The following is a 15,969-nucleotide window of genomic DNA, read 5'->3' as shown; positions in this document are numbered from 1 at the left end:
CCTGCCTCACACCGTGCTGGTTTTCTTGCAAAAGCCTTCAAGGGCCAGAGGGCAAGGGTCAGGCCTTTTCCTTCTTCTGTCCTCTGCTGATGCAAATAGCAAGTGTTCCTTTATCCCTTGGGTGAAAAAGGAGAGAGACTGAAAAATGGTGGTCAAATGGTTGTAGGATCTCAAATGCTGAATATTTCCTAGAATATCCACACATGGAAAGGATGATTATTTCTTCTCACTCTAGTTCTATAGAACTGATCAAAAATAAAAATAAATTAATTAGGAAGAAAGGTGGGTTTAATTTTGTGATTTGATTCCTAGAGCTAACTGGCAAACAAAAGTAGAGATATATTCAGGAACAAAGGGTCCTTTGAAATGTTAAATATAGAATATTATTTGTTGAGCAAATTCTGGTATGTTACTCAAATCCTCTGGGTCCTTGGAGACGCTAATGGAAAACAATGAAGGTTCCTCTCATGCCGGCACCCAGTTCATTGTGGACAGACTGCTGTTTCAAAGATGGGCTCTGTGTTTAAGTGGATACCACACTCATGTTTGTTTGTATATGTGCTTAGTGTCAGAAATTAAACAAAACCATGGTACAGTTGTTATGTCATCAGCTGCTGCATTTTTAATTTAGTTTCTTTAAAAACAACAATAGACTTACCTCTTGAAATTAAGGCAACCAATCAGGTTAATTACTCCTCCAAGCTAGTGGAAATACAATACTGTCGACTGCCTGGGGTTAATGGAGCTGATCCCACCTGCTTGTGAACCCCAAGCAAATGCAATGATGTGACCGACATATCTCAGCCGACTGAATGGATGGAGGCACTGAAGAAGCAAGCAGTTCTATTCTGCACAAGGACAGGGCTCCACATCATCACCCTTGCCTCAAACACAAAGCAAGTGTTGAAACCCGCCAGAACCTCCCAGAAAGAGATCTATTCCTCAGCTAAAAGCAAGCAACATCCTTTTAAATTCCCTTCTGTTTATAAATTATGTGACCTAATTGTAGAGAAAGATAGGTTGCCCCGCATATTATTTGAAGCAAAGTGATTTATACCTAATAATGTGAAAATGTCCCTTGAATTATAAAGTACAGGAAATGCAAATTCAAAGGATTGTTTTAGATGCTTTATACAACATAATTTAAACAGCTACCCTCACTGCTTGTCCGCCTGGGAAGAACCCTCACTTGGTGGGAGGCAGAGTGCTTTTGTAGTATAATCTCATTCAGTTTTCCCAACAACCCATTGAGGGAGATTCTATAATTATACCCATTTTGCACATGAGGAAACTGAGGCACAGAGCAGCTAGGTAACTTGGCAAGGAAGTGGGAAGACTGTATATAAATCCAAGAGGCCTGACTCCAGGGCCTGAACTCATACCCATGACATTATATTACTCTTCATTCGTCTGCAGAAAGTCTTTTAAGAACTATTTTAAATTGAACTTTTAAAAAGGAGCTATTCATAGAGGGAAATGAAGCAAAAAGTATGAAAAGAATACTAGCCCGTATAGTTGTCAGTTCAGACTTAGAAGAGCGTTCCTCTAGAAATTGTTGCCACCTCATCTATGTGGGCACGTGGACAACAAATCCACATGAATTAATCTAATGCAGTTTCTCTCTCTCTCTCTCTTTTTTTTTTTTTTTGACTGAGTTCTGCTTTTGTTGCCCAGTCTGGAGTGCAATGGTGCGATCTCGGCTCACTGCAACCTCTGCCTCCTGGGTTCCAGTGATTTTCCTGCCTCAGCCTCCCAAGTAGCTGAGATTACAGTTGCCCGCCACCATACCCAACTAATTTTTTGTATTTTTTTAAATGGAGATGGGGTTTCACCCTGTTGGCCAGGCTGGTCTTGAACTCCTGACCTCAGGCGATCCACCCACCTCGGCCTCCCAAAGTGCTGGGATTACAGGCATGAGCCAACACACCCAGCCATCTAATGCAGTTTCTACAGTAAAGGAATTTGCAGTCTTGGAAGTCAAGGCGAGAGAGCAATAGGGATTCTTACGGAAGCAGAGGTCATCCACACAATCACATATCAGGCAGGTCATGTCAAAGCCCTGCTTTCTTGAAGCACCTGCTGTTGTGAAGCCTGGTGGCAAGTGAGGGACAGTCCCACAATGCAGACACTCTTAGCTCGGGGACTCACTGCTGAAGGGGGAAGGCTGGCTGGGAAGAAGTCACATGCCAGCACGTGCATGGCCTTCAGGAGATCCAGAGACCCCTTGGGAATCTTTGTATTTCCCCTTGTGATCGCCATAGTGAAGCACGTAGGTGCTTCTTAACCTTTTCTGTGTTTACACGCTGTAGAGTTCTGGAACTTAGACATTTCTTTAGAAACTGCCAATGCCAATGCAGAGATGTCCACTGTGGCTCTGAAACACTTTCTCCGCTTCCACCTGCTAGACTGTTCCGCCTCTCTCTCAAGGGCAGGGATGTGACTTTTTTGTTCGCCAAACATGCTTTTATATAAATTTACACTGAGCCAAGTTTCAATTGACCGTGTGTAGATTATCTCCCAACATGGGGGCCAAAAGACTGTGCACTAAAACAGGGTTGTATGGTTCTGAGCTAAGAAAAGTGTCAGTACACTTTTCAGTACTAAAAGCTTTTTAGTGAGAACAGTTACTTAATTTTTTACCTGTTGACCCACAAAGTCTAAAATATTTACTATCTGGCTCTTCATAGAAAAAATTTGCAGACCTCTGTAACTCAACATCCCTGCCAGCTCCTACGTGTGCCTTTTATGTGGGAATCCCCCAATCTCCTTTTGTTGTATTATTTTTAATTATGCTGTAATTATCGAGTAATGTCCATACATCACCTGATGCCAATCCATTTTCCTGTGCCCAGTGCATTACATCTGGCCTAGAATAAAGGAAGTCCTCAAAACATCCTTGTGACAGAAAGGCATTTCCCATTCCCTTCTCCTCACAAGAGGGATTTTCCATCCCACTCCTTGTGGGTGCCTTTCCATGCTGTCTGTTTGACCTTTCTGCCTATGTTTCTTTTTCTCTATCAATTTCCTTGCGTTTCTCATTTTTGCATGTGCCACCTTCTCTCACTCTTTTTCTGAAATGTAGAAGCGGGCATTATTGAATACTTAAAATTATTTTTTTAATGCTCACTTTAGCTCCTGTTCAAAAAAGTTTGTAGGCACCTCAGCCTACAATTGTTTAGGTGCTAAGAATTCAAACATAAAGAAACACAACTCTGGCCCTTGATGAGCTTACAATCTAGAGAAAATACCCCGCCTTTTGTTGGAGGCTAATTTCAACAGCAGAACAGCAAAATAGCAGAGGCTATGTTTTTCTCTTTAAAACAACTGAATTATTTCATATTATTATGTGACTTCTCAATTTTTTTCCCCCAGTCATACCACTGTCACTTTACTGGAAGACAATTCCCACTCCTGGATAAGGAAATGCAAATTAATTTCACATATAATTCCACAGGCATGACTGAGAAAGAACATCTTTGGTTAAAACACAGAATATGTTTGAAAACTAATGGTGGCAGCTTTTGGATTCGATTCTTATTGGAAACAAAGTGATTTATACACAATCATGTTATTTTCCCTTTCATTAGCCAACAACAACAGCAACAACAACAACAACAACAAAACCAACAGTAATAACAAGAATTGAGTGGGCATAAATAATGACGAATATATGTAGGCTAGACATATCTACATGTACGTACATGGGCTAGTTGAATTCTAAAACAGAGGTAAAATCTGTTCTTCAACTAATATTAACATCTATTGCTAATCTTCCATGTGCTTTGAAAGTCAGCAGATATTTACACATTATCCATTTAATGTAGATAGATTATTTCCCACATATATCATTTGATACTAGTCTTGGGGCTCTGGCTGCTGTCAAGACTAGGATAACATGTACACTAACCACTTCTGGTGATTAGTTAAAACAAACATAGAAGCACACATACAAGTGCACGCTCACATCCAACCAGTCATAATTCCTGGTGTGTATCTGAGACACGGTGGGGTGTCAGCTACTCACAGTCATCTATACTCAAACACAGATACACATGCACACATATATGTACAAGACAGGCATACATTGCCCCAGCAACCCCGTTTGACACCGATCCCTCGCCCCTCTTGTTTTTAAACTGTTGGTGACACCTTTGTCCCCCTGACGGTCCTATTCTCACTCTGATCAGGTTTGAGGTCTAACCTTCTCTCCGATTGCTTGGACCTGCCACGGGGGATTCCAGACCTTCCGGGGTTCTTTCCACGTGCCCGCTAGGGGCGGCCAGCTCGTCTTGCCACGGCCCAGCGCCGTTCGTGGACTCCGGGTCCAGCTCAGGGCTCTGCATGGAGTCGGGCACCGACTCGAACGCGCTGTTCTCCTCCTCCTCGTCATCTTGCGAGGAGAAGACCGTGCTCTCGGAGATCTTGGCGCTGTCTACGGAGGAGAAGCGCGTGTGGCTGGCGAACCTGTTGCCGTTGTAGCAGGAGGGGCTGTAGCAGGAGGCGCTGTAGCACGAGCTGCTGTAGCAGGACGTGCTGTAGCACGAGGAGCTGTAGCACGAGGGGCTGCAGCAGGACGCGTCACAGCCCTCGCAACTGTGGTCCCCGCCTTGCCTGGGGCTGGAGTCGCTCTCGCTGCCGGTGCTGGGGTGCGTGTCGCCATCCTGGGCCGCGCCATTGGCCAGGCTGGAGAAGTGGCCCCCGGAGTGGCCAGGGTGCGCCATGCCTGGAGTAGCCCCCTCGGGCTCTTCTCTGTCCTCTTCCAGGGCAGACGGGTCAGCGGCCACCGTGTCCACCTCGCTGAGCCCATCCTTCTCCGAGGAGTCCTTGAGGGTAGACTCCTCCTCCGCGCCGTCCTCCTCCTCTGCCGCGCTGCCGCCCTGGGCCGAGGGCATGCTGTGCAGCAGGGTGTGGATGCGGATGTAGTGTGTCCGCGGGGTCTCGGGGTCCCCGCAGGCTGACGCGATCACTGTCTCCAGCTCAGACACAGGCAAGGAGCAGGGCCTGCTTTTTCTCTTCACCGAGGCCCGCAGCTGCAGCCTGCCCTCTCCCTGCTCCAGGGTGGACACATCTCCCTCCTCCTCCTCCTGCTCCTTCTCTTCTTCCCTTCCAGCCCGGCTCTGTGTCGTTGCTTTCTCCTCTAAGGGCTCCTCCTCGGTACTGGCTGGTGCTTCACTGTCTTCCAGCAGCAGTGCTGATGCCTCCTCACCCAGGTCCAGCTGCTCGGCCAGCTCTTCCGCACTGGGGGCAAGCTGGATGTCCTTTTGCACCTGGGCCAGGAGGTCCCCAGCCCCTTCAGGTCCCACAGAGACCATGCCCTGGTCTCCTGCCTCCCTGATGACTGCTGCTTCCTCAGCAGGTCTGGAAAGCTCCATGCTTTGGTTCCCTGGACCATCCAGGACACTGCCCTCACCCAGCTGCTCTGGCTTCCAGCTCTCAGAGGACTCCGGTGCCTCAGATCGAGGTTCCCCACTGCTGCTTTCCATCAGGTTGTTCATGGGGCTGTCCTGAATGGGGGCTGACTCAGGCTCAGTACTCAGGGAAATCTCCTCGTCATCTGCTGGTAGGAAGAAAAATATGTCATTTCTCCCAGAAGAGAGCATTGTGGTGTTAGGATACCCTGTGGGACATGTAAGCCATCACTAAGGGATTTCTACATTAGGATATTGAATGTCGATTGATGAGGGTTCCTCACTGGCCAGAGCTCTAGTGAAAAATTCTGTAAGATTGAGTTCTTGCTATGTTAACAACAACTTGCAGTCATGGATATATTTCTGAAATCTGTTTCAAGGGAATTCATGTTTTGGTTAAAATGCACTAACCCAGTTCTGGGCACACAGTAGGTGCTCAACAGTGTTTGCCACATGGAATGACTTCCAGGGATGAGGGTAGTAGTGGTGTTATTTATAGCTCCTTGATGATTCTATTTAGTTAATTGCATTTGCTCAGAATGTTTCCTATGCTTAGGTCCTGCAGGGTGGCATAAGGGGTAAGTGGTATTCTCATGCAACCAGAGAGAAGAAAAAGGCTGGATGAAGAATGGGAACAATCACAGTCATTCAATATCTCAGGCTGGAAGGTTCCCAACATTCAGAGTTAATTCCAATTTGAAAAAAAAAACAAGGTCTTCACCTTAAGCAGCCATTCAAGGGGTAGTAGCCAGTGTTTAACTCTACCTTCCTGCAGTTCTTCTACTGGATTCCTGCCCATTTCAAATGCACTAGTGCAATTCACTAAAGAAAATCAGTCCCTCTGGTGAGCTATAAAGCTGTCCTTATGGCTACACCAAAGGACGAGTCAGTTGTATTCTTAGAATATAGAAATAGACTGAATTTGAAAAGACGAAACAGTCAAGGTGTTTTCTTACAATCCAAGTCGTATAGTGGCATAGGAAAGTACACCTGGAGTTTAACGAGTGGGTAGTGATAAACGCCAGGCTTTAAGTTCTTAAGAGCTTCATTAGACTTAACAGCAACTTGTAAATGGTCCAGGAGGTACTAACAGTTCTCAGTATGATCTATATTGAGATGTATGGGGGCTACAGAAGAAGAGCAAAAGTAGAATTATGAGGCATATTATCATTCGTATTTTGAAATCTGTTTAGCATTAAATGGAATATTGGATGATTCTGGAGTTTTCTGTCCTATTTATACTTTTCATGTTTTTCTGTGATATTATAAAAATTCATTGCACAATTATAGTTCTTCAACATGACATACTTCAGCAACTGGCTAGTCTATATCTAGTTACTAGGTAGAAAGATGTTTCACGTTCATTCATTCATTCATGTATGTGATGATTAAACACCTATGTGGGTGCTGGGAGTAGGATGATAAATAAGACAGAGCTCTCCATCCATGTTGGCCTCATTGTTAATCTTCAGTCCACTGTCTAACCTCTACCTTTGGGTCACTAGAATGAAGAGAATCTTCTCCATCAGAGGGACAGCAACCTGGCTTCCAGAATAGATCACTGGCTTCTGGGCCTCAAATGGAGAAGATAGAGAACCACAAAACCTAGGATATGTCTGGAGAGAACCATGGTTATTGTATTTTAGAGAAAGGAACCATACTTATGACACTAGCCTAGGACAAGACATGAAGTTCATGCTGAAAATACCTGGGTGGATGGAGGAAGTGATCTCAAATCGGAATTGCAGCTGTCCACTCACATGATCTGTTGGAAGCCTGCGGCCAAGTGTGTAGCTGACCACCCTATCCCTAGAAGGAAATAAGCACCATCACAGTTCTGGTCAATACCTCTCCTCCTAATGACCATGCAGTGTGCTTTCTACACCAGTGGGTGAGGCAGGCAAGCCCAGGGAAGTCCTGATGTGCTCAACAGCAATACAAAACTGTAAGGAAGTCCTTATCGAATACAGATGCCCCTCGACCTACCGTGGATTACGACCTGATAAACCCATCAAAAATTGACAATACTGGCAAGTCAAAAATGCATTTAATACATTTAGCCTACCAAACATCATAGCTTAGCCTAGCTTACCTTAAAAGTGCTTGGAACACTTACATTAACCTACAAGTATGCAAAATCACGTAACACAAAAACGAAACTATTTTATAATAAAGTACTAGATATCTCAGGTAATTTACTGAATACAGTCTACTGTAGAGTACGGTATCACTTGTTTACCCTATGATCACATGGCTGACTGGGAGCTATGGCTTGCTGCTGCTGCCAGCTTCACAAAAGTATCATGCTATGTATCACTAGCCCAGGAAAAGATCAAAGATCAAAATTCGATGTATGGTTTCTGCTGAATTCATTGTAAAGTAAAAAATGATTAAGTTGAACTAACTGTCTGTATTCTAAAGCAGGGGTAGGCAAACTACAGCCCAAGGGCTAAATGTGGCCCACTACCTGTTTTTGTGTGGTTGTGACATTTTATATTTTAAATGATTGGAAAAAGAAACAAAAGAAGAGTAACATTTTGTAGCACGTGAAAATTATATGAAATTCAAATTTCAGTGTCCATAAATAAAGTTTAATTGGAGCACGGTCATGCTTGTTAGCTTACATATTGTCTGTGGCAACTTTCATGCTATAATAGCAGAGCTGAGTAATTTAGACAGGGACTGTGGGCCTTGCAAAGCCTAAAATACTTACTACCTGGCCCTGTACAAAAAAGTTCGTCAACCTGTGTTCTAAAAGAGAGAGAGAGAGAATAAAAAAAGACACGGATGTCCTTGGTCTGCTTTTCCTGTGCAGATTGCCATTTTCCAAATATGTCCTCAACGATGGACAGTGCCAGCAGATACATATCTTGTGGTATATATGTAATGTCTAAGAAAGGATGCTGTCATGGTTACTGGAGAGTCTGTGGGCGCTACAGAATGGCACCTGCTCCAGGAGGAAGCAGAGCAAGACTTGTGGGTTGGGTTCTCTGACTTGAGACCTTCCACTTAACACCAACTGCAGGGCTCCACATGTAGGGACCCCGAGTCTCCACCCTGGACTTCCGTGCCATCCCCTCCACCCCCTCAAAGCCATTTCTTAATTATAAAAAGAAAACTTTCTAGAGGCAATCAACCTGAAACTTTGCTATTATATTTTCATTAACAATACAGCTTCAGCAGAGTAAATTACCCCTTAACTTGGCCTAAATAGGAAGAGTGACCACCTTAGGATATTCAGGAGTTAACAAACCCAGGGTACACAGTAGTAACAAACACATAGCCCCAAAGCAGTTGTTATTCAGATGACTCTGTATTTATTCCATTTATTAGTTTGTGACATGAAAATAAAAAGATAAATCACTGGCTGATAGTGTTTTAATGTTTCTTTCTAGAAAACACTGGCATTATGAGATAAACAACAAGCCCCTAACTTAAAATTGTTCTTTGATAGGCCATGATTTAGTGTTTGGAGTTCCTCAGAAGTCCATTAAGTAAAGCATTATATGTAGAAAAAAATAGGAGGAACCTCAGTATTTTGTCTATTTAGAAAGAGCCTTTGGTCAATATTATGAAGTACATCTATTACGACCATAACAAAGACATCCTGAACCCAAAACTTAATTGAAATCAGGGGAGGCCTAAAGACAATCAGACAGTGGCACAAAAATTACATTTATTATGCTTTGCATTTACTTTCCGGGCTTTTCTTTTTTTTGCTTTTCACTCACTTAACAAATATTTTTTGAGACCCTGCCATGTGAAAAGTGCTGCAGTTGATACAAAGCATTTCATATACTGCTCCTGCCTTTAAATAGCTTATGTCCAGTTGGGGGCACAAGGTAGGACCACTAAATAATGGTTCAAGGCAGACAGTGACACTTCAATGCAAAGGTGAGATGGTTAGAGTTAGAGGCAGAGAGCCAACTGAAGCCTGGGATTTTACAGGCCAAGGAATCGAGGTAGGATTGGAAATCAGAGTGCATGTGTGCCCAGGGGGGAAAGGTGCAAATATCTCAGGGCAGGGAGGGAGCCGGTACAGGTGGAGCCAAACGTTTCAGAAGCCATCGATGCAGGGGGCTTTATAGGGAGTGCATGTGCTGAGGGCAGAGGGAAACTGCGGTGCAAAGTGGATTCACTTTTGTTATGGGTGCACAATGGGGTTCTGCCATGGCTAAGGCTGCATGGCCACTGCTTCCATGGCCATCACCCCAACACTCTGCTCCTACCCACGGTGGGACACCTCCGGAAGGGGCAGCACTACAGAAGTGGCCTCCAGGGGCTGTGGAAGCAGAAGGCTTTGGAGGAGGAGCTGCTCTGCCCCGCCACCAGGGCGCAATCTGTCATCCCATCAAAGAGGGTGGGAGGAAAAACACCTCCATGGCTTGCTGTTGCAGCCTCTTGGAGAGGTGTAAGCTCAATCACACTCGATCTGTGCTCTCCATTTCCCTGGGTGGCAAGAACACTGGGAAAATCATAGCTAGCCTTCTTCTGGTCGGGGACACCCTTTTCTACCTCAGAAACTTGCTTTCAGCTGGGGATGTGCCTTTCCACAGTGGGAGTCTGAGAGAGCGGGACAGTGCCAAGAAGATAGGAGCTGGCAGCTTGGACTTAGGAGAGAACTCAGCATGGGAGGGCAGAGGGGCTCTGTGGCTGCAGCAAGCTGGAGGGAGAAGTTCTGTTCCATAGGTACAAATTGATATCTAATGCATGCTGGGCGGCAGTGAACTAGGTGCTGCGGTAGAAAGAATTCCACACAGCCCCTGTTTTTATTCTCCAGCCCACCCCCTGGCAGAGGTGCTAACAGCTGTGAGAGCAGCCAGTAGGGCAGAGAAGGAGAGAAATGAAAAGCGTGGCCCACAATAAACTAGAGAATCAGTCCCAGGAACCCTGAGAGAAGCCTGTTGTGCAGGGATCGCCCTCAGGCTTTGGAGAGACACAGGTAAGAGTGTGACCTCCGGCTGGATCTCTGCCACCCACAAGCCTTGGGTTTACATAATTATTGATCCTTTTGAAGCCTTGTTTCCTCGTGGAGGAATGGTGGTAAGGCTGTCACAGAAGCATTATGAGGACTAAATGAAATAAAAAAGATCACAAGGAATACCATTTTCTTTTGTGTTCCTACTATGTGCCAGTGACCATGCTAAGTTCTTTATGTACACTTTTTATCTGTTTAATCCTCACAACCATGAATGACAAGTGCAAACACTGCGTGTGACGCGTGACTGCAGCTCCATAAACTCAGCTCCCTTTGGTTGGAGAGTTAGTGGCAGGCGTCTGTGCACTCCGCTGCATGCACACCATAAAGTCCCAATTATTAATAAATGTCTGTGATAATTATCAGGATTCCAAAGTCCTTCTGATAATCCAAAGAACTTTAAATTAAGATACTTGGAAATTATGCATATTTTTCTCATTCTTTTGCTATCTTTGTAAGAGTTACATTGTATATAAGGATATATTTATCAATAGAAAGCTTTATTTCGTGTTTTCAAATGTAGTCCCTGTTACCTAAAGAAATACAGATTATATATAGGGCTGTTATCTGGTTATAGTCTACTTTAATGAGAACCATGAGTGGACATGAATGTGTAAGAGACAAAACCGAAACCTATTCTCATACGCAATTGAATTCTGTGAGCATCTTAACTGCTGTCATTCCATAAGAATCATGCTTTCAAATTCTCATCCATGTTATCTAGCATGTGCAGATGCTAGTGTCCTCTAAGTAAGACACTACCGTAGTTACCCAGTATTTCATCTTGCTATGGAAATGTCACATATGATTAAATCTTACATACCAGACTGATATATGAATGAAATAATATTCTTCATAGTAAAACAAACTTGAGTTTCTACCCGTCCAGAAAAATGCCCCACTGAGGGCTTCTTTTAATACTGTTTAATAGTTTTAATAGGATTCTTTACTCTCTTGGGTAAGTAACCAGTGTTACACCATCAAGTGGAAAGGGAAGGGTTTGTTTAATCGAACAAACACTTATGTTGGCTCAGGCAACATAATTAGTAGGAAAAGCCAAGAAATAGAGTGGTAACATTTTGACTCTCTGTGAGACTATACTATTGAGCCTACAGGCCACGTTTGGGCATGGCCTGTTGATGGGAACCTAGTGATAGCAAGATCTCAGTCACAGGTTTACCCTATGGCGTGTCTCTCCAGGAGTCTTTGAACGGGCATCGACAGCTTTCCCAAGAAGCGCTTGATGATGGGACGGCTCTTGGCAAACTTGTCCTTCACCTCAATTTCCAGCACGTCAGTGGGCAAGGACACAAAACTGAATTGCTGCAATGAAAGAATATGTCACATCAATTAACCGAGAGGCTGGAGGGCTAGCCAATTCCCAGTCCATCTGCCTTGATGCTGTCATTGTAAAATACCCCAGCTATAATATACATATATATAAAGGGTCTTAGAAATGCTGTGAACCCTGTTTATTCAGTAAATGAGGGGCAGCGACAAGATGCTTCCTCAGGGCTTAAAAACAGGCTTATTCTTTGAGATTCAAACAGTAAAATCAGCACACTTTAAAGAGAAAGAATGCCACCAAAGCCTCACCATACTTGATTGAAGGTATTATACTTAAAGAAAGAACAAGCACAAACTCACCTGTAATTAAGAAAATGTACTTTAAATCAACAATGCAATATAGCTTTTCATGATTATGATGGAAGAGATTTCTAGAAGTTTGGTAATACCCTGTATCCTTGAGAGGGGGAAGAGACAAGAATTCTCACACGGTTTTGGTGGGAATGCAAATTGATTTGACCTTTGGGAAGGGAACTGGCAATATTTACTGGCATTTAAACTGCAAATACCTTCAACCTGGAATTATATTTTTAGGGATTTCCTTCTGGATTAACTTGTGCAAGTGTGCAAAAGATACATTTAACAGGGATGTTTATTGGAGCATTACTAACAATAGCAGAAGACTGGGGAAAAACACAAAACTGTTTAGAAAGAGGAAACTGGTTAAGTGAAGGCTGATAAATCTTTGAAACTGAGAACTCTTCCATCCTTAAAAAGAAAGGGGTGGGCCGGGCGCGGTGGCTCAAGCCTGTAATCCCAGCACTTTGGGAGGCCGAGATGGGCGGATCACGAGGTCAGGAGATCGAGACCATCCTGGCTAACACGGTGAAACCCCGTCTCTACTAAAAATACAAAAAACTAGCCGGGCGACCTGGCGGGCGCCTGTAGTCCCAGCTACTCAGGAGGCTGAGGCAGGAGAATGGCGTGAACCCGGGAGGCGGAGCTTGCAGTGAGCTGAGATCCGGCCACTGCACTCCAGCCTGGGCGACAGAGCGAGACTCCGTCTCAAAATAAATAAATAAATAAATAAAAAATAAAGTATTCATTTGTTAACTGGGTGTGGTGGTGGGCACCTATAATCCCACCTACTTTGGGAGACCGAGGCAGGTGAATTGCTTGAACCTGGGACGTGGAGTTTGCAGTGAGCTGAGATTGCACTACTGGACTCCAGCCTGGGTGACAGAGTGAGACTCCATCTCAAAACAATATACACAAAAATTTTAAAAAGTATTCATTTGTTAAATAGTATATGGTGTGACTTTTAAAATAAAACAGTAACAATTAAAGGAAGACTGTGCCCATCAGAAGTTGGCTTGGTCAACATTAATGTCAGGCCTCTGAGCCCAAGCTAAGCCATCATAACCCCTGTGACCTGCACATATACATCCAGATCGCCTGAAGTAACTGAAAAATCACAAAAGAAGTGAAAATGGCCTGTTCCTGCCTTAACTGACGATGTTACCTTGTGAAATTCCTTCTCCTGGTTCAGAAGCTCCCCCATTGAGCACCTTGTGACCCCCACCCCTGCCTGCCAGAGAACAACCCCCTTTGACTATAATTTTTCACTACCTACCCAAATCCTGTAAAACGGTCCCACCCCTATCTCCCTTCACTGACTCTCTTTTCAGACTCAGCCCACCTGCACCCAGGTAATTAAAAAGCTTTATTGCTCACACAAAGCCTGTTTGGTGGTCTCTTCACATGGACGCACATGAAAATTACAAGTGTAAAAAGGAGACACGGGAAGGTAAAGGTTGGCATTGGCCAGCCCAAACTACTTGGGAGGAGAAGTCTTAATTAACATTGAATGTTACAGTCCCATTGATCAAAGGCTGTGAAACACCTGAAATAAATACATATTTTCTTTTATTCTGATGAATCCTAACAGCAACCATTTTTTTTTTTTTTTTTTTTTTTTGAGACAAAGTCTACCTCTCTCACCCAGGCTGGAGTGCAGTGGCAAAATCTCGGCTCACTGCAAGCTCCACCTCCTGGGTTCACGCCATTCTCTTGCCTCAGCCCCCTGAGTAGCTGGGACTATAGGTGCCCGCCACCACGCCCGGCTAATTTTTTGTATTTTTAGTAGAGACAGGGTTTCACCGTGTTAGCCAGGATGGTCTTGATCTCCTGACCTCGTGATCCGCCTGCCTCGGCTTCCCAAAGTGCTGGGATTATAGGTGTGAGCCACCGTACCCGGCCTAGCAATCTTTTAACGTTAGTTGATTTCTATTTACAGAGATTAAATATGTTGGGCATGCTAACGTGAGTATATTCTTTGTGGCAGTCAGGATGAGCTGGGGCATGCTGCACTAACAGCCAACTTCCAGGTCTCAGGGGCTTCAAGTTGTATTTCTTGCTCACATTCTCACTGTGGGCTGATGGAGCAGCCACCCTCTCAAGCATTGCCAGTTACAATGACAGAGGCAAAAAGAGCTCCCCCTGCAAATAAGTATTCACTTCCAAACACAGCTCCTCAGAACTAGACACAGGCCCCAGCCACCCTCAGGGAGCAGGAAGTATAATCCTACAGGGTGCCTGGGAGATGGACCGCAGAAATATTTGACAAACAGTGCTAACGAGTTCCACAGTGACCATGTAGTACATCTGATTGCCATTATAAATTAGTTTTAGTTAACTCCTATGTAACTCCTAAGAACTAATCATTCCCAGTACTGAGAAAACTGAATTATGGGCATGTCAAGTTTGAGGATCAAACCCAGGAATAGGTACTACTCTAAAAAGGCCTTCCTAAGTGAGCATCCAGCCCTGTTGATTGTCTCAGGTCCTTAAAACTTCTATATCTTTGGTCTAGTTATTCCATTCTGGAGTGTATTATAATATATTTTCTAATCTAAATGCCCAACAATAGGTTAGGTACATTGTGACATGCACAAATAATAGAATAGTTTATACTTTTCTAAATTATAATAATTTATATATAAATATGTATAATTACATGTAACACTAAATGCTAATAAGATGGAAAATGCTTGTTTTGCAATGTTAAATAACAAAATCAGGACAAGTACAATTCATGATCACAATAATATGAATTATATGAATTAAAAAAGACTGGAAAAAATTACAACAGATTTTATAACAGTTGTTTTACCAAGTAAGAATATATTTTCCCCATTTCCTTTTTCTGTATTTTCCATGCTTTCTATAATGAGCACCTATTATTTTCACAAGGAAAAACACAATCACCTTTATTAAAATGAGACTATTTCTACCTACAGTAGCCTACATGGGACACTGAAGTTAACTTATCAAAATGTATTATGAAACTTAGTGGGAGCTTCTGGGTTCTTTCCTCCCTCCACAACAACTTTCTTCTTAAACTCTCTTCACACACCCACCCCTTCATCCCAGACACTGACCTCTCTCCCCACCAGGCCCTTGTCTCCATGCCATGGTTACTGGAGTCCATGTAGACCCCCAGCTAGGTCAGGCTCTGTTAAGAACTAGTGAGTAGTCCTGAAAATGTAAAAGTCTGTCTGTTTGTGGACAAGCTACTTGCACCCATGAGCCTCAAGCCAGTATCATGGATTTCACCTGGCTACCCTGACTTGGCCTTTACTTCAAGGCTCCAAAGGAGAAACTTTGGAGTGAGGTAAACTCGGTTTTATTCCTAGCTCTGCACATCCAAGTTCTGGACTCTGTCATTCACAACTGCTCCAAACCTCGGCATTTTCACCTGTAGAATGGGAAAAGAAGGCCCACGCCATGTTAGACCAAGTTTCTTCCCTCTTCATTCCTATTCTTTCCGGACCCCACCTGCCCCATGATTTACTATCACCTTCTCCTTTTGACTCTCTGGTTATTGAACTTTTTTAAGTTTACTAACTCATTTCAGCTGGCTCTTAATGACCAGTAATCCTATACCGCTGTTTGTAGTAATCTGTAGGCCTATTTCAAATGCTTAGCACGTAGACAAAAGCTATGATTATCCTATTACTAATGCCCACTCTTTGTTTCCAGAGAAACGGCCACTTCTTGGTTAAAAGACAAATTTGTGAACTATATCTGCAAAAGGTTTTTTTTTTAAAGTATGTATTGTTACCCTAAGCCCTCTGCTGCTTTGGGAATTTTATCTCCTTGCATCTTACCTCACCGGTGAAAGAACGCCAGAGTGGGAATGACAAAGCCAATCCTGGGCATCCTTGGGGGTCTGATGTCTGGCTATTTTCCATCTTTGTCCTTTACCTTAGGATCTGAGCTTTTCAGAGCAACTGT

The 15,969-nt window shown here is 43.7% G+C and overlaps 1 protein-coding gene across 2 annotated transcripts in view; it reads right to left on the bottom strand.

Annotated features, from left to right (window-relative positions):
• Positions 1–15,969, bottom strand: part of HECW1 (HECT, C2 and WW domain containing E3 ubiquitin protein ligase 1) — a 461,143-nt gene that overhangs the window by 118,346 nt on the left and 326,828 nt on the right. For both annotated transcript variants that reach the window (XM_010381577.2, XM_010381578.2), the window contains 3 exons: positions 11,567–11,709; positions 7,117–7,217; positions 4,202–5,554 (listed from right to left, as the gene is read on the bottom strand). In XM_010381577.2, the coding sequence (XP_010379879.1) occupies positions 4,202–5,554; positions 7,117–7,217; positions 11,567–11,709 (1,597 nt within the window). The remainder of the gene's footprint in view (positions 1–4,201; positions 5,555–7,116; positions 7,218–11,566; positions 11,710–15,969) is intronic.

Source organism: Rhinopithecus roxellana, chromosome 6, assembly GCF_007565055.1.
Source record: "Rhinopithecus roxellana isolate Shanxi Qingling chromosome 6, ASM756505v1, whole genome shotgun sequence".
In the NCBI taxonomy this organism is placed as follows: Eukaryota; Metazoa; Chordata; class Mammalia; order Primates; family Cercopithecidae; genus Rhinopithecus; species Rhinopithecus roxellana.
This window is presented reverse-complemented; position numbering and strand designations above follow the sequence as displayed.